The sequence below is a fragment of the Rousettus aegyptiacus genome, unplaced genomic scaffold (genome assembly GCF_014176215.1).
Source record: "Rousettus aegyptiacus isolate mRouAeg1 unplaced genomic scaffold, mRouAeg1.p scaffold_m13_p_6, whole genome shotgun sequence".
In the NCBI taxonomy this organism is placed as follows: Eukaryota; Metazoa; Chordata; class Mammalia; order Chiroptera; family Pteropodidae; genus Rousettus; species Rousettus aegyptiacus.
Window position 1 is genome coordinate 30328340 of NW_023416309.1, and position 26130 is coordinate 30354469.

Below are 26130 nucleotides of genomic sequence, written 5' to 3' on the forward strand. Positions count from 1 at the left end.
TCCCTCTCTACGCAATGGTTCAGAGAGAGGTTGATCAAGTTTTGCTAAGGATGTTGAGAGACAGCAAATAGCACATTAGACTAGAACATTGGGTTCCTGTCAGTTTTGAAACAGTTCTGGGTATGACTCTACGGTAGACAGAGCAGGTCTCTGGGATCTCTCTGCACTGTTATCCTTCTCCTCTTTCTGATGCTGTTCAGTGAAGCATTCTAGCTTTTGACTGACCACTAAATTTCTTATTCTTGATCTGCCATTCCAAGGGGAGTGAGGACTTTTCTAACTCTTCTGTCTAGCTTCAGAAATCATTCTGTTTCACCTGTAAAGTGTTCTTGCCAAACAAGGTAAAACTGAATCAAATCAAGTCTCCTTTCTATTTAGAGGAAATATGGAGGAGAGAGAAAGAAGTTAATTGATACTAGAAAAAAAAGAAACAGGTAAATCTTGAACGTGGGATATTCTATAGGATAACTGGTCTGATCTCAACAAGTTACTGATGGGTTAAAAAAAAAAGACGCCTAGAATTAGAGACTTAAGAGACAGAACAACTATATGTAATGTAAAGACTTTGCGTCTTAATTTATACAAACTAACTGTAAAAAAAAAAAAAAAGCATTTTAAGACAATCAAGATAGTCCATGAACTGGTAATTGTCATACCAAAGAATTACTGCTAATTGTGTTGAATGTATCAACAGCATTAAAAGTACACAATAAGATGTCTAAAAATTTTACTTGTACACTAAAGTATGTAGCAATAAAATGACCTTTTCTTGGATTTTCAAAAAAGTATTTCACATGGAAAAAAAATATAGATGAAGCAAATGTAGCAAATCTTGATAATCACTGAATCTGGGTGCTGGGTATACATGGAGGTTCCTTAAACTAGTTTTAAGAAACACTTGAACATTTTCAGAATAAAAAAATTGTTTCCTGGATCCTTTCTTCTAAAAGCCCTGTTGTACAAAAGGAGTAATTAGATTTAATGAGTTTTAACTGATAATTTTTGCTAAGGTTTACTAACATTTTACCCTCTCCTATATACTTTTAAAGATTCTGATTTCCTGAAGACTGTCACAGAATGATGGCTCTAGTTGGGGTTTGTGGCAAAACAACAAATGAGTGGCATGTTTGGGTTTGGTTTTTGGGCACAGTACCCACTATTACCTCTGCCTTCATCAAGAAAACCACAAGCTGTTTTTAGTCACAGGATCTTGGTTAGATATGCTGATGACTCAAGCTGATTCTGCAAGTGCCAATGCTAACCAAACCTGAGTTTGCCTGCAACAGGGTGGAGCTGGTCCTGAGAAGAAACAAAGCTAGAGCTGGTGTGGGAAGAAAGGCTACACAGCACGAGTCCTCGATACTGGATCCAGGTTCAACGTGTGCTTGGCCAGATCACACATCTGCCTAAACTGGCATGGCCTGTTCCTTGGTGGAGAAATTTCCCAAGCACAGACAGACAGACTTTTTAAAGGGGTTAAACTAAACTTAGGTGAATATCCTATACTGCGAACATATTGCTTAAGAAGCCCGCCTCCCAGAAAGTACATCACTGGATCTTCGACGATAACAAGGTATTTCCTATAACCCAGGAGCTGCGGGCAAGTAAGTGAGAGATTTTACAGAGGATAAAGAAGATGTGAGGCTGGCTTCTTTGGAAGGGTGGCAGAAAGAGGAAGGCGGGAGGTGCAGAGAGACAGGGCTGCAGCTGCAGACAGTGGAACGTCGGAAAGTTCATTCTTGATGACGGCTCCTCCAGAGTTAAGGAAATTGTAGCGAAAATGAAAAGAGAGAAGTAAGGAACTAGCTACCTCTCTGAGCACATATGCAAGTCTAGGAAGAAAAGGGGACCACAGTAAGAAAAGAGCCTAAAGGAATCCAAACTTTAAAAATCCAAAGTCAAATTTTCAGCTCTCTTCCAAGGTTCTAACAGAGAGAATATCCCTTCTGGAAGGTACAAAAGTACGAAAGGATAAAACTGAAAGGGCGTGGGTGTTTCACCGGCACAAAGGCAATGCGAAGAAACGATTCCAAACACATCATAGTATTCCTTATCTTTTCCCAACCAAATCAAGGGAACTATTCTCTTCTACTTCCTATTGCACTAAAGAGCTTTACTGTAGATAAACATTTTTAAAACTAAACCTTCTGCTTATTATTTCATAAAGTCCCAGTGATCTCCCAAATTGAAATTATTCCAAGGTAAAGGTAGTGATAATAAGAGAGGAATGAAGTTTATTTTACAGAAAGGCTTCTATGTCACTAGAGAAGAATGATAAATAGGACAAAATGTACCCCTAGAGTAGTGATCTTGTCTGGGTGGGTGGAGAATGCAAGGAGACAGGAAGAGTTTCTCTTGCTCTGCTGTTACAGATTTACCACTGCAGGGATTAATAGAAAGAAGGAAAAAATGTCATTTGAATCAGAACTTTCCATGTCAGAGAGGGAAAAGCCATATAAAAGCTTCTGAATCTGTGTCAAGGAAGTGAATGATATTTTAAAAGTTTGGCAGGAATCCAAAGAGCTACACCCACTCACAAAGCTTAAGTGCTCCCAGCGCACTGACGAGATCACATACTTCCCCAGCTGAGAAGCACTGACAGGGTCTGGCAATTCTGAGAAGGGTGGGGCCACCCAGTCATACTGCTCAGTAACATTCCCAGATGAGGGTGGAGGGACTTGACTGTATGCTAAAGAAATTTTTACCTTTGGCCTTAGTCAAAGGACCCCTGGGCAAGACGAGAAACAAACAAAAAGGGAAATTACAGTGAGGAATGGTTTACCTTCGGAGAGCAGTTGAAATGCATACCAGGTACTGGGAGTGTAGTTACATACATTGTAATACATCGATACAGGTACAGCGTGCCAACTATGCAGAAAAATCTTCTGCTAATAATAGACCTGGAAAAAGGGAAAAACAGGGCAGACACTCAGTCATGAAATTCTGCAGGTTCATTTACTTTACATTTTCAATGACCCAATAAAACAAAAAACCCCAAAAAACTACTTGAGAGCTTTGAATCAGCACATTATAACTACAGCTAATAGCAGACTAAGGTGGAGAATTTTGAGAATGATGTGTTGGGATTTTAAAAAAATATATTAACTAGCCAAAGTTTAAAATGCTCTATACTGCTATTTATTAGGTTCCCTAAGGCCTTAAACCTGAGTTGACAGTCAACTGATATACAAGTGGGGCCCATCGGAATTGGTCAGAACCCATTCGGTACCTGTGGTTAAATGTTTAGAGAATTTTTTTTTTTTTGTCATAAAAGAGATGTTTAAAAAATTAGAATGACATTAAAATGAGAATTTAAAACTTTTCTGACATTGAATGAGCCAACAGCATTAAACAATTTTGTTGGTACATCCTAGAAACTGATTCTCTTAGCTGATCTCTGAAGAAGCATGATGCCAAGAAAAGTGCCAGTCTGAATGACCTCATGCAAGCCCCACTTTCCTCTCTGTCTACTATGTGGCCTTGGGATACACTATTGATATATCTGAGTCTCAGTTTCCTAATTTGTAAACCAGGTATAACAGAAATAATGTATGAAAAATCCCTGCCATACACATGCAATGGTAGCCATTGAATGTATAATTTACAGTGAATAACGAAATAAGTGAGAATTAGAAATAGCAATTGTTCTACAGCCATGCCACCCTGAACACGACTGATCTTGTCTGATCTCAGAAGCTAAGCAGAGTTGGACCTGATTAGTACTTGGATGGGGGACCACCTAGGAGGACCAGGAGTTGTAGGTGTAAAAAATAAAAAATAAGAGATTGTAGGCTGATAAGGTCCTTGCAATATGTGAGATCAACCAAGGGTTGCCTCACCTAAAAAAAAAAAGGAAAAGAAAGAAAGAAATAGCGATTTTTTCCATTTCAACTGATTAGTGGTTCTAATGAAATGATGAGATATATACCTGTGAACATGTATATTGAGTTTAATAACTTCTAGCAACACATTCCACATAAGTTTAATTTAGTTAGATTGAATTGTACAAAGTTCAGTGTACACTTGGACAAAAGTGTTCTTTTCCTCTTTGCTTCTACCCTGCTCTACCTACCACAGGTCAGAATCATAGTCTTGCAGATCTCCTCTAACTCAAATGTTTCCTTGGCCTGGGGCAACCTAAGTTAATAACAAACAAAAAATATTAGAGACAAAGGACAGGCTTTCCTCTGAGAATACAGAATATCTGATCACTCGATAATTGTATAATGTGGCTCTACTTTAATGCAGGGTGGATATTCTTATTGAAGTGAGGTAATTGGAGAAGGATTTGTATCATTTATGTTGCTTGCTTTAATGAGAGGAATGAAGTGATACGTCACTTGTGTGATTAAAAATAAATTTTAAAAATAACCCAAGCAACTATATTAGCATTTAACTTTAAGTACACAGTTCATGTAAGTTAAGATTATAATGGGTGGAGTCTGGGTGTTTTGTCTCCTCATCCAGATTTCAGAAACTGGGTCAGAATTGCTTTCCATAGAGGCTGTCTTATTTTTTCTTAGTAAAGCTCTGTATGCCACCTCCAAGGGTGAGAATTTATTCAGCATAAAGCTGTCTTGTAAAGGTGTATGCCTCTAATTTCAAGTATGACAAAAGCATGATAAAATGAAACACTATAAAGAGGGACGATACTAGAGAATACTAGCCCCTAAATGTCTTTTAACAAAAATACTTGAAATACAAAGTGAATTTTATATTAAGATTGTAATGGTCATCTTTCTTAAAAAGAAATGTCCTCTCTAGCTATCCTGCTCAAACAGAAATGACCTGCAGTTTCCCTGGATATATATAAGAAACATCTCAGACAGAAACTTGCTAAATCTAGATCTGTTCATCTCTTTCGAGGAAGAAAAACAAAGACAATGACTACTCTCACTCAATTTGGTCAAGAATACTATCTCAAAAACAAGAACACTAACTTAAAAACACTTTGCCTGATTGTTTCATGGTACACAAAAGACGCACACACGCACCAATAATTCTGTACCTCAATTTCGAGTTATACATGAGCAGCTGTGAAAGGATTTCAGAATTATCTGAGAATGAAGTGTGAGAGAAAAATGATAAAAGATGAGAAAAGACAAATCTTTTTACAAAAAAAATTTTTTTAAATAACAAACACTGAAGATTCAGTCACATTTAGTATTTGACTTGAAGTGAAAAAGTCAAATGACTTTATCCATGTGAATTAGTCAATGTTAACAAGGTGATAAGTTGGAAGCGGTTGCATTTAAGGATCTTCTGATCTTCGGCATTTACTTACTCTTTTTGAAATTGAGCTTAGAATATCTTCAATATATAATGTTAAACAAGAATCTCCTACCATAAACTTTAAAGGGTAGGATATAATAGCATTTCAGAGTTGTATGTAATGAAGGTATTTATTTTCTTAATCAAAGAATTTCACACATTAGAATTCTTACTTAAAGGTTTACAAGTTCGAAATGTGTTTAAAAAAAGATTTAAAGTGGTTAAAAATATATCAATGCCACAAAAAAGCCATAGAATAAATGTTAATGAGATATTACTAGAGATTAAATGAATGCCAAGAACAAGATGCAAGTTACAATTCTCAAAAGCACAATGGCATTCTTCTCATACGGAATACATCTCTCCTTTCACATTAGAAAGAAGCCTGTTGCCCGTCTGCTCACACTTTGCAATGACTATACCACCTCACAGACCCTTGTATTGGTCCCAGTTATCTATTCTTCTCACAGGTAGTTGAATTAATAGGCTCATTACTACTTTTTCTGAGAGAAAAGGAAAACATACTTGTTAAACTTGATTAAAAAGAAATAGTAATGAAAGTGTTAATGTTTTATAGATAATTATTAAGACTTGCTAGAATAGCATGATATGTGCAGTTCAGGTGACTTTATTTTTATTTACTATTTTCTTTACACCTTTATTTTTCAAATACCCCTACTTAAAAAAGAAAAAGTATTCAGAAATTCATTAAATACTATCGAAGCTGGACTTAAAATAGTAGCATTATTTTTGGCATTTGCTACAACCGTCTAAAATTCTAAAGAAAAAGTGATGAAAGAAATGAATATACTAGGAAGTAATATTAAAATACTGAGAAGTTCTTTTGTTATCTCTTGCAACTGATCCATAGCTGGAACATATACATAATGCATTCAATGCTCGGAATTGGCCTGCAAACTCCGTATGGCAGCTGTTGGCTTCAGATATAAACAGGGCCTGAAACAGCAGTGGGACTAAACAACGATCCCAAGCTAAGAGGCAATATACAAGTGGGAGAGAACACCCAACTGTAACACAGAATCAGGGAGGCCCACATCTCTTGAGCCATCATGGAGGCTGGTGCATGATTTGGGTCTGATTAGCAATTCCGGTGTGTGCAAAATGGACAAGGAGTCATTGAGCTTATCTTTATATAGACGTTAGCTCTACCTTAACAAAGATCTATTGGGCAACCTGTATCATCTCAATTAACTTCCTTGTAAATTAGCCTCCTCATCAGCATGCCAAGCTCTGTGCCATTTAGTTCTTAGGACAGCCTGTAATGTATGGCTATGATCGTTATTTTACAAATGAGAAAAATGTGGTTCAGAGAGTTTAAAATTGAAATACATTACACAAGACAAAAAATTCAGCAAATTGCTTCAAATTGTATAAAAATTACCAATTTCATGAGACTACACTGCTGTGTACCTATAAATGAGCTGACATCCTATCACATTAAGTTACATTTCAAAATCTATTGAATTCAGATCTATCACTAAGTTAGTATTTTGTGTTGTACTTTATACTGACCCAGAACTCTACAGAATAAGCATTCTGATAATAATTTAATAACTCCATTAGTTATTACAGTACTGAAAAAAATCCTTCCAGATGTCCAACACTAAACGCATCCTTTTTCATTCTGTCTGTACACTCTACGCCCCATTAGATCTGCTCGCCACCTGCTGCCCCCAGGTTCAATCAGCCATTCTGAAATGTCGTCCACTTCTCAACATTCTATCTTGCCTGAACTTCCACAATGACCTATTGTCCCTAATTCCACCCAAGCCTCCCTAAAATCCACTCCAAAGAGCAGCCAGATTATCTTTTCCGAAAAAATTAAGCAGAGTATATCTTTTAAAACTCTCCAATGGTTGCCAAATGTATCTCGAATAAAATCTAAATCCTTCACCAAGATGATTTGGCCCTAGATGATCTGGTTGCTGCTCTCCGACCTCTCCTCCTACTGCTCTCCTCATTGTTGTCTAGAATCCAGCTTCAGTGTCATGCCTTTGGTGTTCTTTGAACACCCTGTGCAAAGTCCCTCCTGCCTCAGGTAGGATCTTCGTGCCAGCCATTCCCTCTTCTTGGACTCTCCGAGCACTCACTGCCTGTCATTCTGCTCTCTGAGAACCCACCCACGGTAAAGCAGTTCCCTGGTGCTCTAAAACATAGCTCGTTTTTATTACTTCAAAGCCCTCTGCTCTGCAGCCCAAATTCTGTTGACATCAATTCTGAAGAGTTTCTTACATGTGTTTTCCTTCCTTTAATTCCTCTCTACTAGCCCTTGGATTCCCCGGATTGTGACAGCTGCTCACCACTGCCTACGGAAGTTCAAACTCCCCTCATGGCTCATCTCAGCTTGACCCCAAGCTACCTTATCTGTCTTATCTTGCAGAAGTGAATCTCACTACCCTGGGCAAAAGGAACCACTCATGGTTCCCTGAAACCCTCATTTCTTGCTTTTGCCAGCAGATTTCTTTCCCGGTTTCTTCCATCATCCCATCTGCTATAATCCTATCCGTCCACCTCCAATACAACCTCTGCATAATCTTCCAGATGTCTCCAACTGGGTAGGAGACACTTAATCCTCCAAATCACTTCACAACTTTGTTTCTATTTTATGGTATTTTTATTAATAAGATGGGCATCACCATTACCAATCAAGGGTCTTATCCTTTATATTAAAAGCAACTCTTAAGCAAAGTTTTGCCTTAGTTATCTTTTAGTCACAGTGAGATTTACAAAGGTACCTGATACTGACAATATTATACAGTCCCGTGGATTGTAGAACTTCGCTTCTTACTCCCTGATAGTTTTTACTTGCTTCTTTCTATAAATGTCTGCCCTTTAAACAGCAACCTCCAACATTTTTGGCACCAGGGATCCATGCTCCTATGAGAATCTAATGCCTGATGATCTGAGGTGCAGCTGAGATGGTGATGTTAGTGCTGGGGAGCAGCTGCAAATACAAATGAAGCTTCCCTCGCTTGCCCACCGCTTACTTCCTGCTGTGCAGTCTGGTTCGGCTCTGTAGCCTGGGGGTTGGGGACCCCTGCTTTAAACTCTTTCACCTAACTGTCAGAATTAACCTGCCCTGATGTTCACCTACCCTTCAGTCTGTATCCTTTCTGCAGTTATATTTTAATTTACACCTGCTAAGATCGCTGAATTCAATCAATTAGGGATGTATACCCCTGGAGATTTGGGCTGTGTTCTCTCCCTTCCCTCCCCTGTTTCTTTATTGCCCTGTGTGTACTTTCTGCCCATCACAGGAGTCTCAACTGCTCCAGATGGTCAGTCATGAAAACCCAGCCTTTGTTCAGTACTTTAGGAAAGAAAATTACAAGGAAAGGTTTGTAAAACAAATGAAAGGGAAAGAATAAATGTTGTAGAACAAACAGAAGTAAAAAAAATATGATCTCCTAGGAGATCTATAACTCATTCACTATTTCCTGCATACCCACGCATGTGAATTGGAAGAATGAGATATACCCATGCACCCAGCTCCAAAATGTGTCTGTCCATACACAAAAAGTGCCTATTCACCTTTTTAAAATCCGACTCGAAGAGATTTTACATTTTTGGTGTTAATTATTTTAATCACACTCCTGTTTTGCATATATTATTATCCCATTTTACAGGAGGAAAAATTAAGATATAAAGAATTTAAGTACGAGCATGGGACAAGAGTCCACCAATGAGAGAGCCACGTGAAACCCAGGTCTCTACACTTTCAATTAGTTGTTCTTTTCTCTAATAAAATTGTCAAGTTTAAAAAAAGGCAGTAGCTCAGTTTTGTTTTGCTTTTTTTCCCAAGCCCCACATAAAAGATCTGCAATATAGTGTAACTGTTGATTATGTTTAGGAAATGATCTTGGTAGTGAATGCGTACAGAACACATCACAATTGTCTCCACTCAGCTTACCTTTTAAAAAAATGGTATTTCCTTGGTTAAATATAGATTGTAGTGTGGAGAAAAAAACGTTACTCTATAAGATCTGAAAGACAACATCAGTATGATCTACTTGAGAAAGTTATGAAGAATTAAAATCAAGTATCATACGCAATCTGCTACATACACGTGTACAAAAGGAGTTATATATTACTTGTTGGGATTTTAGGCTATTAATAAAAAAATACATGTATATATGTACATGTATATACATAAACAATAAAATATTAAATGCCAATATATGCATGTTTACCCAGATCTCTCCTCATTCCTTCCCTTCATCAAAACTCAACCACCTTCGAGTACACTCTGAGGGGCTTGCTCAGTTACAGCTAGTGGAACTGAATGGTCAATATTTGCTCTTGGGCTAACGGATTACCTTTAAAAGTAACATACTCTCATTTTTAACAGGAGGTCTCTAGAAACATAACAAACCTATACATCACCAGCAGTGGCTAGTATTTATTGAAATCTGGGCACAGAAACTAGCATAGTGCAACACTCAACAAAAGTTAATTGCTGCTATTTTATTTTTTTCATGTAATAAAACTCTATGTTCTAGGCATTATTCTGGTCACTGGGAATATAGCAGCGAACAGAATGGACAAAAAGCCTGCCTCGTGGTGCTTGTATTCTAGTGGAGGAGGCAGACAATAAATAAGATAACTAAGTAAAATATAGAGCATGTTAGATAAGTGCTAAAGTGTGAAACTAAGCGAGAGTGTCACTAGGGGAAGAGAGGTTACAATTTGGGGCTAAGCTGGCCAGAGAAGGTGTCCTTATGTATGAGGGGTTGACCGTGAGGATAGCTGTGGGAGAAGATTCTGAGTTAGAGGCTGGCATTTATGGGTGTTTGACCGGCAAGTAGGACAGGAAACTGAAGTGCATGAGGGCATGAGGTCTGGCAGGAAATAGCATGGGGTCTGACAGGGCCCCTTGGTCACCATGAGGACTTCGGCCTTAAAGTTATATGAGGTGGGAGAAGAGTGACACACACCAGCTTATTCTTACAGTGATACCTTCTGTCTGCCAAGCTGACGAGTGACTTAAAGAAAGAACAGAAACAGAGAGACCGGCAGGAGGCTCCTGCAGCAACCCAGGTAAGAGATGATGGTGGCTAAGCCCAGGGCAGCCACAGAGTCAATAAGAAGTGGTGGGGTTAACAGATAGATCAGATATGGGGTAGAAGCAAATACCAAGAACAAAACCAAGATGGTTGGCCTAAGAGCCAGGAGGGACAGAGATGCCGCTTGCTAAGATGGAGATGGAAGTAAGGCAGGTTTGGGAACCAGGAGGATGCCAAGGACTCAGTCAAGTGCTCTGTATATATCATCCCACTCGATTCATACAACGGTGAGACAGACACTATTTTATCATTCCCACTTTGCGGGATAAGAAACAATGCTACCACATAAGTAACTCGACCAAATTCATTCAATTCGTAGGTGGCTGGAGGGGCAGAACCATTTTAAACTAGTAAGATTTATAGAATAACTGAATGCTTAACTGCTGTAGTCACCATACTTACTGATAGCCTGGTGGGGGACAGATATGGTAACTTCTAAATCAGATCAAGAACGATTAGACAGACATCTATGATGGTTTTATGAGAGGGCAAGAGTTAATCCTTGGGCACGGTATAAAATATAAGGCAAATATTACACTATTTAAAAATACACATGTATATCATTGAATACATAAGGAAAAACAGAAAAATATAAAAAGGGATATGAACCCAAATATTACCATTATCATTTATCTCTAGCAATGTGGTAAATAACTTTTTCTTTTTGTTTACCTTTATCTTCTGTTATGCCTACAAAAAAGATGCATTACCTGGTTTTCTTCAGTGTTATAAATAAAAAAAATTAACTCATAAAAACTAATTTATTGCATCTATGTTATTTTTTTGCTCTTCCCCTTATTATACTTATGGTAATTTAAAAGCCAAATTTCTGGAATTACTGAATTTAGGGAGCAATACTGGGTGAATCTAGTTTCCCTACAATTCCTGAGGCTAGGCTAGTATTCACATCTTAAACTCTAAACTGGTAAAAATTAGAAAAGGTGAAAGCAGGTAAGATCACAAACTGTCTGACAGGAGAATGAGAAGCACATACAGCCTGGGACTGAATGTGTCATCCAGCCCCTAGAGAGACTGTTCTTCCCCACCCTGAATAATACCCCTGGTAAAAGGAGGAGAAGCAGAGGGCCAGAGAAGCCTAGGACATCCAAATTGTACTGTAACAGGACAGGGAAGGTCCCTGGAGAAAGAAAGAAAACAGGATCTCAACCCAGGCTCTACAGCTCAGACGGACAATGGGTCAGAATTAATAGGAGAGGAGAAAACTTGCTAGAAACTAAGGGGAAGAGAACAACGTTGAACACTCCCAGTCAGTGGTCTTCAGTAGAAAATTGTGACTGAAGCTGATGGCAAAAGGAGATTTCCCAGATCACACGCCACACTGAGGAGGTTGTAAGACAGGAGTCAGTTGGGGCAAAGCTAAGTACATTCTCTACAAACTATGGTGCAACAGCAAGACGTGACCGCTCTCAAGGTTGGCAGGTCTCTTTTGGGGCAAGTGCACATGTGTCCTGGATGGTATATGACACATAACCTTATTATCAAACACTGATCTGGTCTGTTTTTATTCTATCTGTCCTATGCACATAGACTTTAGACCACTATATCTGCTAAGAAAATACATTTCCAGAGGATAGGTCTCTATTATACCATGACCTAGACTGGATTTATACTGAACAGTCTTCAATTCCCAAAGTACACCATACGGGACCTTGGGCAATCAATAGCTTCTCTGAGTCTCAGTTATCTTCACTGAGAGAGAATTACACTATTTATTTTGAAGGGTGATACAATGATACAATGCATGTAAACAATTTTGTTATTCAAATATCAGCTGGTTTGGAATCTGCCACTTCAATAGGGTGATAATGATTTTTAACAACATGGATGACAAGAAACAGAATAAAACACACTTGGAGAAAGCACGTAATAGATGCGGCTACATGCAGAGGAAGAATGGAGGGGAAGAGATGCTCCCTGAGCTCTTATCTTGCTTTATTCCTGGAGAAGAGTATGACTGCTTATCAAACAATTACAGAATGGGATAGATACCCCCGAAAGCTTCAATAACATGAGGGAATTTTTGTCCTCATGAGTTTTATGCTTGCATAGAGCTTGGCCAACACAAACTTCCAAAAACTGAGATGTTACAACGAGAACAAACAAATTCCTCCGAAGATAACCTCTATACAGCTTTGTTTTGGTTGCTGTTGCATCCTTAGCATACAGTCTTTAATAAATCTTGATAAACAGCTCAATGTGAAGATGCCCTGAAGCTCCAATAGAGACTAGATTTGTGGTCCACGGTATAAGTTCAATTTATAATAAAATGAAATGGCCTTAAGTAAAGGCTATTCTATTGAATAGAATCTTAGAGAGACCTGTTTCATATTAAATGCTCTATACCAATAGCTTTTTAAGAACTTTACTTAATCACAACCATCAGAGATTTAAAAACAGTTTTAAAAATATTGATAACTGTGGTTTATAAACTGCCTTGGGGTTAGGAGAGAGATAAGTACTTTGATTCAATCAAGTTAATGTGAAAAGAAACACGGATGGAATTACAATGGGGTAAAATGAAGATAAATGTTAGTGGAAAGCCTAGTCTGTTGGATAAAACACGAACCAAAAATAATCAAATTAGCATCTGAGAGCAGCAGTTGCCAATCAATACAGGATTATGCCCTTGGAAATTAGATTCCATTCACAAAACAGAGCTAAGTGCTGCAGACGAACTTTCTTATGTTGGCAGATACCTATCAAATAAGGCTTCCAAAGACAGAGCATTTATCAAAGGTCAAAGTACCAAATCTTTTCCTAAGTGGTCCTTGAATATAAGATACCTACTGCTGCCAAACATCTAAAAACTCATCCCAGGGCTACTCTCGGCGTGTATCCCAGGAAAGCCACATGGAAAATCGTATCCGTTTCTTCCCGTGGGACAAATGAAGCCTCTGGAAACAGTTCTGAATACAGATGTCACAGTGGGTCTTAAACAGGATCTGCCAACACCATTACCCTCCTCCCGTTCCTTCCCTTTTGACATGGGGTCAGTTTTCAAAGAACCCACTCAGTGACTATTCCATCAGTCCCTCTGTAACTCTACACAGCTGTTCATGCCGGATGTTCTCCCCCATGTCCCAACTGCCCCGACCACCAAGCTCTTCCGACATCACCCTACACCCTAACTACCCAATGGCTCCCTCTTTTTTCTTCAGATCTTTTCACTACCAATGAACCAATGTATCCTGCAACAGTAATTCATCCTTACACAATCAGCCCCTCGATGACTTGTACCACTTCTTTCAGGCAAATGTCTGATCCAAAAGAAGCCATGGTAGAAAACACGCATTGGGATATACACATAAACCTGAATTTGCTCTAAAATAAAATACATTCAAGCAAAGTTGTGAGAGCTCCCAAATTAGTGAATTCTGTCTCCCTATGAAATTCCATACAAAATTCAGGGATTCACAGAGAGACCTAAAAACCTTGTGTGAGAAAGATACTACAGCAGAAGGCAGCACTGCGTCTATACAAGATAAGCTAGTCTAAACGCAATAGAAACCACGGCTTCTAGAAAGAGTTCATCCCTTCCCACAACCCAGCACGAAATTTATTCATTGCCGAAGGTTAACTGACTCTGAGTTGCAATCATTTCCCACCTGGACTTTGGTAGTGGCGTCCCGACCAGTCCCTACTTACACTCTTGCTTCCCTATTCTCTCTATACTGCAGCCAGAGTGACTCTTTTAAAATATTATTCTGTTCCTATCATTCTCCTCTGATGAGCTGTCACCATACTGGGAAGAAAATCTAAACTATTCAGCCATGGCTGACAATGTCCTACCTGATTCACCATCCGCACCTTGCTGACGCCCTGTGTCACCACTTTCCCCCAGCCTCAGGGACTCTGCGCTTGCTCTATGTCCTGTCTCGACTGCTCTGGCCCCGAACACAGGCATGGTATTCACCCTCACTTGATTCAGACGTCTGGTCGACTGTTGTCTCGTTAGAGGCTTCCTCCAATCACCCTATCTAAAATATCATCCCCCACCGTTATCTCCAACACTTTCTTACTTTCTTGTCAATTAGAGTTGACATTTAATATTATTTTTCCCCAACACTTTCTAACCCTTTACGTGCCTTATTTTTCTTCATTTTCCTATCACTACCTGGAATTAGATATTCATTTATTTACTGCCTGCTCTAGCCTAGCCAGAATATAAGTTCCATGAGTGCATCAGGGGCCTCTGCTTACTGTAGCACCCCCAGGGTCTACGACAGTGCCTGGCACATAGAAGCTTGCTCAGTAAATACAAGTTGAATGAATGAATAAATTTTAAGTGAGCATTTTCTCTGTATCAGACTGTACAGAGCAGTGGGATATAAAGATGAATAAGATCTAGACTTTTCTCTTGAGGAACTTAGAATCTAGCAGTGAAGGAGACATACACGAGGAATAGAATGGAATGTGATACGAGCTTCAAGCTTCGGAGGGAAACCGTGGACTAGAGTCGCTAGAGATGAGGTAGGACAGATCGGGGTTAGATTATGAAAAACCCTGGGCTTCATGCTAAGGAGTTGGGCCTCCATCTTAGCACCAATTATACGTCACTAAGTAGGAACAGAAAGAGGTAATGAATTTGAAATTAGAATTGACAGAACTCAGCTTTTGTATAAAATGAACTAAAAAGTTCTAGGTGTCTAGGAAATGCCACTACCCATATAGACGGAAGAAGTTGAAAGAAAAAGACAATAAATCTGGTTTTAGACAAGTTGAGTTTCAGATACTACTGAGTTATAATGATCACCATTCTAAGTCACGATGGCTAGAAAATCCTTGACTTGGAGGTTGTACAGTCCTGTTCCTTGGCCTTTTTCTTTGCAGGTGTTTACAATGTCCGAATAGAGCTGAGCCACACGTATCACACAGAGGTGCCACGTGCTAGCCATGATTTAGCCATGCATGAAAAGTTCTGCTAAGTCTGTAAGTTTAACATATTCTTTATCATGCTTTCTTAAAACAAGGGATACCTGTTTTGCAGTGAAGTCTGACACAAATGCAGAGATTTCCCAGGAATTTTTCCTAGTCAGTGGCTTGAAAGTCCAATTCTAAATGGGGAGACAACATTATTTACAATTTTAAAAATCAAAAAGTTCTCAAGGACAGGCATTATTGTTGCTTTTCACTTTGCAATGCCATGGAAATCCCATGTGGATATATGTATATATAAATATATATACATACAGACATGAGGGGGAGATATTAAGAATGAAAGGAGGCAAAGAAAAAAAAATTAAGTACAAAAAACAAAACTTATGTTTAACAGTAAAGGACAATGGCATACAACATAAAGATAGACCCAAATGCTACAACGTCACAAATTCTGCACCAAGGTTTCCGGGCACCTCGAACGTGTGGCTGAAGGGTCTGTTGTTGGGGGATGTTGCCCAAATCCCAGTAATCTCATTTCTCAATGAGTCATCCTCTACATTTTCAGCCTCTGATTCGCCTCTAAAAAGTAGAAGGTACAGAAGCAAAAAGGAATAGGCTGATTTTTTTAAGGGCTCCAAGACTCTCAAAGTAAAATTCCCCTTTGGGATTACTGGCCAAACAGGCTTAACTCTGAGGAGCTGTGTACAGTGTGCCTCCTACGTGGCAAATCCCCCAGCGGTGAATGGGGAAAAGGGCCAAGACTCAGAGGAGTCAAGCACAAAAGAGGGAGAGGTGAACTCTCTGCTAAACAGAATATTCCATAACCTGAAGGATCCATTTCCCCAACATATTGGAGAAACAAAAGTGCTACACTGCAATGGGCAAATAACTAGACACAATGGGTCTCTGACACAACAGAACATCGCGGTCCTCTTTATGAGAGCTGGGGAAAGGTGGTACATCAACATCCACCGCTTGGCATGTCAATTTGCATCTTTCTTCCTACCTCTTACTTGTCTGGTGTGCCATATACACTAAAGAGAGGTCTCAAGGAGGGAGATGGAGAACCAGGGATATGCCCTAGCAGGACGGGACGGGGATGCTTAGGATTACCATGACAACAGCTGGCTTCCATTTCCCATGTCCCTATCCTGACAACGTGGAAACCAGAGAGAAGACTTTATGTACAAAAAAAAGCTCTGCTAATAATATTCAAACATAATTGGTCTATTCGATCATGTTAGAATAAAGTAAAACATAGCTGTATAGAATAGAAGTCATCTAGACTGAGAGACCTTCTTTTTTTTAATCTGTGAGAAAAACCAAGCTCCTGAGAGTCAGAGGTTCACCCACACCACCCAGCATGTTAAGGCATGGCTGGGGCTGGAACCAGGCTGCCTGCATCCCAGCACTGGGTTAATTTTGCCCAAGGGATGAATTAATTGATTTACTGCTACTGAACAATTTAAATGTACAAATGACTAAAGTATTGGCAACAAGTAACCCGTAAAACATAAAATTAGAAAGCTTAAGCAAAACAGATATGAGAAAAAGTCCCTGCTAAGAGAAATATAAACAGTAATATATTCTAAAGAAATTAACCCTATGGTTAGGACACTTTCTTATAACAAGAATATGATTATTTAAAAAAATCACAGTTTTGTGAAAGATTTGGTCTCATGATAGTATGACTTACCCAAAGTCCTATCTGGGTCAATAAATTATTTGCTTGCGTGTAAAAATTTTTATGAAAAACAAATTCTCATAAACAAAACAATAAACATCAGGTAAACCCAGAACACATAATTCAGTTGACCTTCACCTTTAAAAGGAAAAATACTAGCACTTTTTCTAATATGTTTTTAGGAAAAGAAGTCAAAAGTTTAAAAGTCAAAAGCAGAAACTGAAGTTTGGCAGCCAAAAAAATGTAAATGATAAATTCTGAGAATCGCATATGTTTAAAGCTTATTCCTATTTAGCTTTTTAAAACTAAAGCAAGCAAACAAACAAAAAAAAGGTTTTCCACCAAATCAAATGCAGCCCAGATCATCATCCCTATTTCAAATTTAGCTTAAACTCTAGGATTGCTAAATCAGTTCCAAAATAAACATTCGTCACTTAAATAACTTCCTTTACACAAGTTATAGTTCTTTCCTGGCAGTCAGGAACTGCTTTCTATTTCCATCTGCAGATATATAATTTACAAGGTGAAAAAAAAGTACAGTCCATACGAACATGCTAGGAAAATACTCGTCATTTTTGTGAGATCAAGTTCAGCATAAACTCTGTCTGCCTTTTGATTTCCAGATTTAAGATGATTTCCTTAATACTCGACCATACTGTGGGTCATGAGACACAGTCCATTACAGAGAAATGCAGTTCCTTAACAAACTAGTTTCCAATTCCCATGCATGGAAGTCATAAAGATATTCATATAATAGGAAAATCAGACACCAGTGACGAGGGAAGCTTAGGTATTTAGTTTGCTGCAGGCAACCCAAGCAAAGAGCCTGCCTGAAGGGATCTGTGTTGAGTTTACAGCTAGAGACATGGAAGCCACTTTAGACCTACCTGGATCTAAAAGAAGGTACCTATTTAAAATCCTGAGAAACCTGAATGGAAGAGCCACATCTGCCTTAGTTGCCACACATTCTATACTGTGGCAAGTCATGTAGGTGCATCTGCATTTCACTGACCTAAACAAAGTCATTCCGGGAGGGTTTCATTTTCCCAACAGCAAGGCGCGCTGGAATAGCTGCTCTGAATTCTATGTGTGAAACCTTTAAATACATGTTACTAAGGTTCCAGATGCCTGACTGTGTGGGAAAAGCTACATAGCCATTCACGGTGCTTAGGCCACCTGTCAACAATTTCTCTGATGAGATAATAACACCAAGACTAGTTTATCTGTGGTTCAATGGCCTGTATCTCTGAAGGTGTCTGAGAGTTTTCTTTCCTATGAAGTGAAAAGAGAAGAACAGCCATCTCTAATAATCCTATTCACCATTTTTGCACAAATCTTGTACAAAACAGGAAATAAAAAGTTTCTTAAAACTGCCAGAGCTTTAGTTGGGTATAAAAAAAGGCAAGGAGGAGGGATAATATGCTTTGATTCCATTGCCTGATAAATTTCATTTCCAAATAACGAGGACTAGACATCTGCAGTGGAAACCCCTCAGTCATTGAATCCGAGAGTTTTTGCTTTACTTACTTGTATTTTAAGAGCAGCCACTGAATTAACCAGAGTCCTACGAGGATCATGCCGTTAATTTCACAAATAGAAAAGGCCCACTGCACCCGGTTAAAATGGTCAAAAAACGTGTCCGGTAGTGGAGGCTGCACCTCCTTAGGAGGTACTCGTTCATGGACGACCGAGATCATCACTGTGGTGAGAACAAAACAGGAAAGTGCATAAAGAAAGGCCAGAAGAGTCTTGCCCCACTCCATAGGGTACTGGGAGCGCTCTGGTTCTGGCATGGGGATCTTTATCATCTCCTTCCTATACCCATTTGGCATCCCGTTAGGTTTGACTTTGATGCTGAAGCTGCCATCAGGAGTGGTGACGTCTGTGCCCATGCTGAGGTGTCCGTTAGCATGGCCATTCTTGTGTGCTTCCATGTGGTGCTCCATTTTCAAGGTCTCTATCATATCCAAGAGCCGCTGCCCGTTGTCGGAGGAGACTCGGCACAAAGGGGCTTTTGTGAAATCCTCTTGGGTTAGGTTGATCAAGTCCCGGCCTGTTAAATGTTTCAGAGGCTCACAGTATTCTGGCATAGCATTCTCCAGCAGCCAGTCTGCCACCTGCTTGGGTGACCAGTAAACCACTTCCTTCATTGTACTGGCAGACAATGTGCAGTCCCCAGCTTGCTCTCGATAGGTCAGCAGCCACCGTTCCTACAAAGCAGAATGCTGTTCCTTTGCCGTGTGTTCATCCTGTCAGGCCTCATGACAGAGACTTGAGTGGCAAGATGGTCAGGACAGTTTTTAAACTCTTCATGTAGCTGTCCAGAGTTCTTGAGTACCCAAGCATCTATTCACCTCATTTTTGAACAAGATTCTTCCTTCTGTGGAGGTAAGAGAAAAAGTCCAGACACTGAGTCTTCTAAATCAATGCTCTCAAAATGTAAAACCTTAACATTAATAAGGAAGATGGAAAACCAGTTATTGATAAAGTCTATAGCTGTCAAACACGGACCAATTTAAGGGACCACTGATTCTCTGGTTAGTCTTTCCTAAAAGAGCATTAAATGGACCTGACAATGAATAGTCAAAGTGGAAATGTTTTACAGCCTCCCCCTTGGTGAATCTTCTAAGAAATAATTCAACCGTGTTTTGGACCCTGCTCAGTAAGGATCAGTGATTTTCTCTGTGCTTACTGAGATAATCTGAAGAGTATGGCAAGTCTGCTTAATCTACCATTACATCTGGTAAAGTAATGTTTTAAAAATGTACATAACACACAGCCACTTAATAGATACCATAGAAATGTTGAGCTTCAAGATCATCTGGTCCAGCAATTTATATTCTTTCACACACACAAATCAATAAAAACCTTTTCCCAAATGTGCTTGGACCCCAAATCTATAAAAGAGTTATAAATGCAGCTGCTTGGAGTGAAACACAGGTAGAAGAAAGGACCAAGGTCCCTCCTGCTCTGTTGACGTTTCTACTCTCAGCCCCTAGGGAGTTTCATGGAATCCCATGGTTTAAAAATCAAGAATCTGATCCAACTCCCTCAGTTATAAATAAGGAAACTAAGCTCCAGAAAGACGACGGAACTTGTCCATGGTCAAGTGGCAGCTTGCATCGAAGAGCTGTTTAGTTTCTGAGTCCAGTGTATTATTTATTAAAATACTTAAAGTATGTGTCAAAAATCAATGCACATCTGATTTTCAAGATTCAAAGGGAAGATTCAAAGGCAAGATTCAAAATTGTATAGATTTATGTAAGTATAAATATATATAATGAATCTATACACATTTAAACACAACTATGGCTAATGAACATAATATTTCATAAAACAATTGGGAAGAAATACATGACATATTAACTGAAATTGTACTTGATGACTGGGCTGGGAGTATTTCTACTTTTTTCCCACCTATTTTTCTTTAATAAACATGTATTATTTTTGTAACAATAATTTAAAATTTAAAAAAATAAGAAAAGTTAAAAATGAAAGACCCAGCTCTTATAACAAAGCCTTGTTGTTAACGTAACATGGCCGCTGGCTGAAGACAGACCGTAGTTTGACATTCAGTACCTCCTATGCATAACCCATTAGATGAGCTTCAGTTTATTCATCTGTAAACTGTTACCATCAGTGATTAAAAAACCAAATGTGAAAATTGATGATGCATAACCTAATATTAAAAGGGGTGTTGACACCCATATCTTTTTTCTTTCTTAAATTTTCTATCATATCCAATAGCTACTGTCCACTATATCTCACTGTGCCAACATCCAGCCCAATAGAGGGCTTTTTCTCCCTCGAATGACAGATGTTATGGTAACAGCAAAAACACTTGCACTGATGTGTAGGTTTAAGAGCTAGAAATTTCTGATGGCAGTATTTCCCTAAGTATGTTTTGTGGAATCATAATCTGATAAAATGTTCCATGCTTGAAGAAAAACATCAACATAAGCCTGGGAACTGCATACTACAATCTCTCCTAGAAACAACAGTACACATTAACATGTTAAAAGCTCCAGGAAATCCTCCAGTAAAGAAACTGTTTACCAGGATCTCTCAAACTGACTCCATAAAGGCTGTTCCCCTCCTGTCCTGTCCCCTTTTCTCCTCAGTAACTCCTATTAACTCCCTATGTAGTGCATGTGAAGTACTGGCACAAACAAGACTTGAACTCGGGTCTCCTGATTTCAAGTCCAAAGTCATCTCTGCTGAACCTCCAAATCTGACTCTGGAATGACAATGGACAATTATGTCCACTCTGTACTTAATGGTCCAAATGACAACCAAACAGATAACAGTAAAACTTAAAAGACATTCCAGACCTTGCAAAAGAGTTAGACATGCTCACTTCTGAGCATCTGCAATGCTGTATGCCTTCCCTAAGACTCTCCTTGTGAATAAGTGTCTGTCTAGGCTCCTCCAGGAGCCTATGAGTGACTGTGGAAGGCTACAGTCTTAAGCATCCATATCTCTCCCATTCCTAGGGCTTAGAATTTGCTCAATCGATATCTGCTCAATATCTTGAGAACTATCCCTTACATCCAGCAGTGTGTAGATGGTTTAATGGAAAATGCCATTGATATTGAAAGCTGCTTTAAAACAATTTGTGTGGTCATTCTCCAGAGAGAAATATGAAAGCAAAGGGAATCTCTCTCTGATCACTTCAAAACCACTGCAGAGGGACTGCAATTGTCACTAGTACTGCCCAGAATGACAAGAAGACACACACACCAAATGCGAGCCCTGGCAGAAGGTCCTGTGGGAAAGGGGGTCTGCTGGCATCACACTCCAGGCCTCTTCCAAATACCTCTCAGCAGAATTAGGATAACAATCAAGGGAGCCCTCAACATCTTGAAGTGGATACAAGAACTCTAAAGAAAAATTCTCAGTAGAATATTCAGGCCCAAAGAAATGAACATAGGTTTTTCATGTAGGTTCTCATTGATTGCCTTGTCCAATGCAGGAAGCCTTCCAGGAAGGGAACCCCCACTTAGAACCACAAAGACCAGACCGAAGGCAAGGTGTTATTTCATTCCTCTCTGATAGGGAAATAGTCAGATAATCTCCTCTTCAGTGATAATTTTTAAAATAGAAAAAAAAAATCCAATGGTAGGAGGCAATATAAGGCCATCAGACAGACAGACACAGACACACAACCTTAGTGTCCCTCCCACCCTTCCTCTCCCTCTCTCATTCTGGCATTGCGAACATCCATCCAAAGAAAGGAACTAATCTTACAAAGGGAAGTCCATCAGACACACAGAGGAACTCTTAACAGATAGCATGAGAAGTACATGGCTACCATTAATAACTGGGACAACAAGATGGTTCACTCTTTAAGGGTCCCTGTGCTTCCCCCAATCTTGGAATTCTCCATTTACCCCTTGGAATTCTCCATTTACCCCTTAGTCTTTAAGGCCTTTCTCTGCAAAGACTTTCCTGATCATTTCACTTTACAACCCTTCTCCCCTCCCTGATTTCCTGCATCACTAATATTTGTGACACATAATGTAATTCATCTTGTGTGCACGGTGTAGTAGAAAAAGCATCAGCTGTGTGAGTTAGGGAGCCTAGAGCTGAGACCCAATTTAGCTACTTCCCTTCTTGACAAGTCCTTTAACCTCTCCAAGCCTCAGTTTCTACTGGAAAACAGGATTAACAACTACCTTACCTATCTTCACAGGGGGTGCTACTGCTGTGATGATCCACTTGTGTAAAAGGAATAACAGATATTAATTATTCCAAGGAATATGTCTTGTTCTTTTTGTAAAGTTCTACTTCCTTTCTAATGCCTAAATGGGCCCATAGCAGCATGCCACAAATATTTACTGAAGCTGCCACTTCCAAATGGCATTTTTAAAAGCCTAATTATTCAGATGCGCATGAGTAAAAACCGTCTCCCAAATTTCATAAGAAAACAATCCTTTATTTTCAAGCAAGCTTTGAAGCTCAAAAATAAAGTCAGACATGCTGTTTTCCTGTAACTGATGCTGAAACGGAACAAAGGGGGAAAGCTCATTTTTATGCAAGTTAACTGTTGGAGAGCTACTCAGTACTTCAAAGGCCACTGCTAAAAGGTAAGGATTTAAAGCCCAGCTATAGAAGGAGAGATGAGAAAGTGACTCTCCACAGGACTCACACACTCAATTCAGAATACACTATGGCATTTCTGAAGAGGGAAAGTGTTTTCGCATCTAGACCTAGAAGACTATACATTAGGGTGGGCTCAAAACAGCTACTAATACCATCACGCAGAAAAGCCACCCTAGACTCATTACTGAGAGAATGTTAAGAAATAACACATAGCTCAAATCATTAGATGTACTTCTCAGAACTTGGAAGAAGTAATAGAAGAGTAAAAACTGTACATAACTCTTCATAATAAAATATCACAACAATTGAGAGACAGAAGAGGTGCTGGGACTCTCATTCATCTGTAATTTTTGGTTATAAATAAAGTCCGGTGAGATTGTGATGTGTCTAAAATCTCATACATAGCAAAGAGTTGGTCTTAGGGCTAGACAGAGACCCTAAATGCTTTTCAGGGCTCTTCCACTGCAAATATTCAATGGCCTCACAGATTTGAGCACATATACATGATAGTTTAAAAAGTCTCTTTTAAAAAAAAAATATATATATATATATGGAGTTCCTATAATAAAGGGCAAGAATTACAACGTATTCATTATAGATTCTAAACTCAGCAGGATTTTCAATTGGGTTTCAACAAAGTAAAAAATAAATATGCTAAATGCAATTTGGCTCCAATTCTTAAATAGATAGTTTAGTCTTTATTATTATAAAATCCATGAGATAATAAGCCATGACACACTAAACTATACTTAATTATCAAAGCCAGACCTCTAACAATAGAAAAATAAGTTAAAGCAATTATCCTGGTAATGAAAAAAAAATTAACCAAGCAAAAATCACTAAATAAATCATTTATGAATATTTATTCATCCTTACTAAATATGAATCTATGATATCATCTTTTTATCTAGTATCATCTAAAAATAAGACATCGTTGTGTAAAAAAGAAACCTACCATATGCCCCGAACAGCCATAGCAATCTTGAGAAAGAACAAAGTTGGCAGTATCACACTACCTGATATCAAACTATACTACAAGGCTACAGTAATCAAAACAGCATAGTACTGGTATATAGACAGATACCTTGATCGATGGAACACAACAGACAGCCCGGAAATAAATCCATACCTGTATGCTCACTTAATACACAGTAAAAGAGGAAAAATATATAATGGGGTAATGACGGTCTTGTCAATAAACAGTGTTGGGAAAACTGAACGGATACATAAAAAACAAAAGAAGACAAAAGTGGACCACCTTCTTACACCATACATAGGAATAGACTCAAAATGGATTAAAGACTTAACTGTAAGACGTCAAACTATAAAACTTCTAGAAGAAAACATAGGCAGTAATCTCTCTGATATTGCTACCAGTAATTTCTTTACAGACATATCTCCTTGGGCAAGAGAAATAAAAGAAAAAACAAACAAATGGAACCAAATCAAACTAAAAAGTTTTTGTACAGCAAAACCATCATCAAAACAAAAAGACAATTGACTGAATGGGAGAAGATATTCACTTATGATACATCTGATAAGAGGTTAATATCCAAAATATATAAAGAACTCATACAACTCAATAACAAAAACAAACAATCCTATTAAAAAGACCTGAACAGACATTTCTCCAAAGAGGAAATACGATGGCCTATAAACATATGAAAAGATGCTCAAGGTCACTAATCATTAGAGAAATGCACATTAAAACCACACCTGTCAGAATGGCTATCATCAATAAATCAAAGAACAAGTGATGGTGAGGATGTGAAGAAAAGGGAACCCTCGTACACTGTTGGTGGGATTGAAAATTGGTGCAGCCACTGTGGAAAACGGTCTGCAGGTTTCTCAAAAAATTAAAAATGGATATACTTTTCGACCCAGCAATTGCACTTCTGGGTATTTATACAAAGAAAACCAAAACAATAATTCGTAAAGATCCATGCACTCCAATATTCATGGCAGCACAATTTACAATGGTCAAGATATGGAAGCAACCTAAATGTCCATCAACAGACAACTGGATAAAGAAGTTATGGTTCATATATACAATGTAATATTACTCAGCCATTAAAAAAAATGAAATCCTACCATTCGCAACAACATAGATAAACCTAGAGGTTATTATACTGAGTGAAATAAGTCAGACAGAGAAAGATAAATACTGTATGATTTTGCTTACACATGCAGAATTTAAGGAACAAAAAGAACAAACTAATCAAAAACAGACTCATAAATATAGAGGACAATCTGGTGATAGCCAGGGGGAGTGGGTAGGGTTGGGGAGCTGGGAAAAAGGATGAAGGGTTAAAGAAGTACAAATTAGTAGTAGACAGATGGTCATAGGGATGGGGAGCATGGCACAGGGAATGCAGTCAAAAGTAATGTAATGGCTAGGTGTAGAGACAGAGGAGAGAAAAAGCAATTAGGGTGATCTTTTTACAAACTATATAAATGTCTAATCAATGTACTGTATACTGGAAACTAATAATAAAATTAAAAAAAAACTATCAGATGAATTACATACTGAACACCAATTTTCAAGAATTAAAATACCATGAAATGCACAACACAACTATCCATGGAGCAAATGCTCAGAAAGTCTGAGTTCTAATGCTTGACGTCATTAACTTGTGCTCCAACCCCAGTGCCTCGGTTTCCTATAATGGAATAATTTATTCCATCTGCTTGTTCCATTAGTTAAGGGAATTTACATGGATCTAATGGTGCTTTGAAAAACACAAAGCAATACATGAAAATATAAAAATTATCACAGTGAACATAATTTATTCTTCTTTAAGGATTTAACGGACTTTTAAAATGAATGCCATGAAATTAAGAACTGAATTTTTATTATTTAAGCACTATGGACCCAAGAATGAAGAAACAGAGCTAGCATGTCAATGAAGAAACCACAGGGAAGTTCCAGATGTTTCTAAATGCTGATAATGGCAAATGAAAGAAGGAAGTAGTACATTCATAATTAGTTTTATAAGCATACAGTGAACTAAACTTTCTGCTTTGTGCATGAAATCTCTAAAAATAACAGCAAAAGTAACACTGGCATATCCATAATTTGACTCTACCAGC

General features: G+C 38.5%; 1 protein-coding gene and 1 pseudogene across 2 annotated transcripts in view; one reads left to right on the forward strand and one right to left on the reverse strand.

Moving 5' to 3' along the window:
* Positions 1-26130, reverse strand: part of SGMS1 (sphingomyelin synthase 1) — a 256756-nt gene that overhangs the window by 17509 nt on the left and 213117 nt on the right. For both annotated transcript variants that reach the window (XM_016154368.2, XM_036222088.1), the window contains 2 exons: positions 18466-19318; positions 2783-2900 (listed from right to left, as the gene is read on the reverse strand). In XM_016154368.2, the coding sequence (XP_016009854.1) occupies positions 2783-2900; positions 18466-19088 (741 nt within the window). In that variant the 5' untranslated portion in view covers positions 19089-19318. The remainder of the gene's footprint in view (positions 1-2782; positions 2901-18465; positions 19319-26130) is intronic.
* Positions 3646-3764, forward strand: LOC118604672 (annotated as a pseudogene).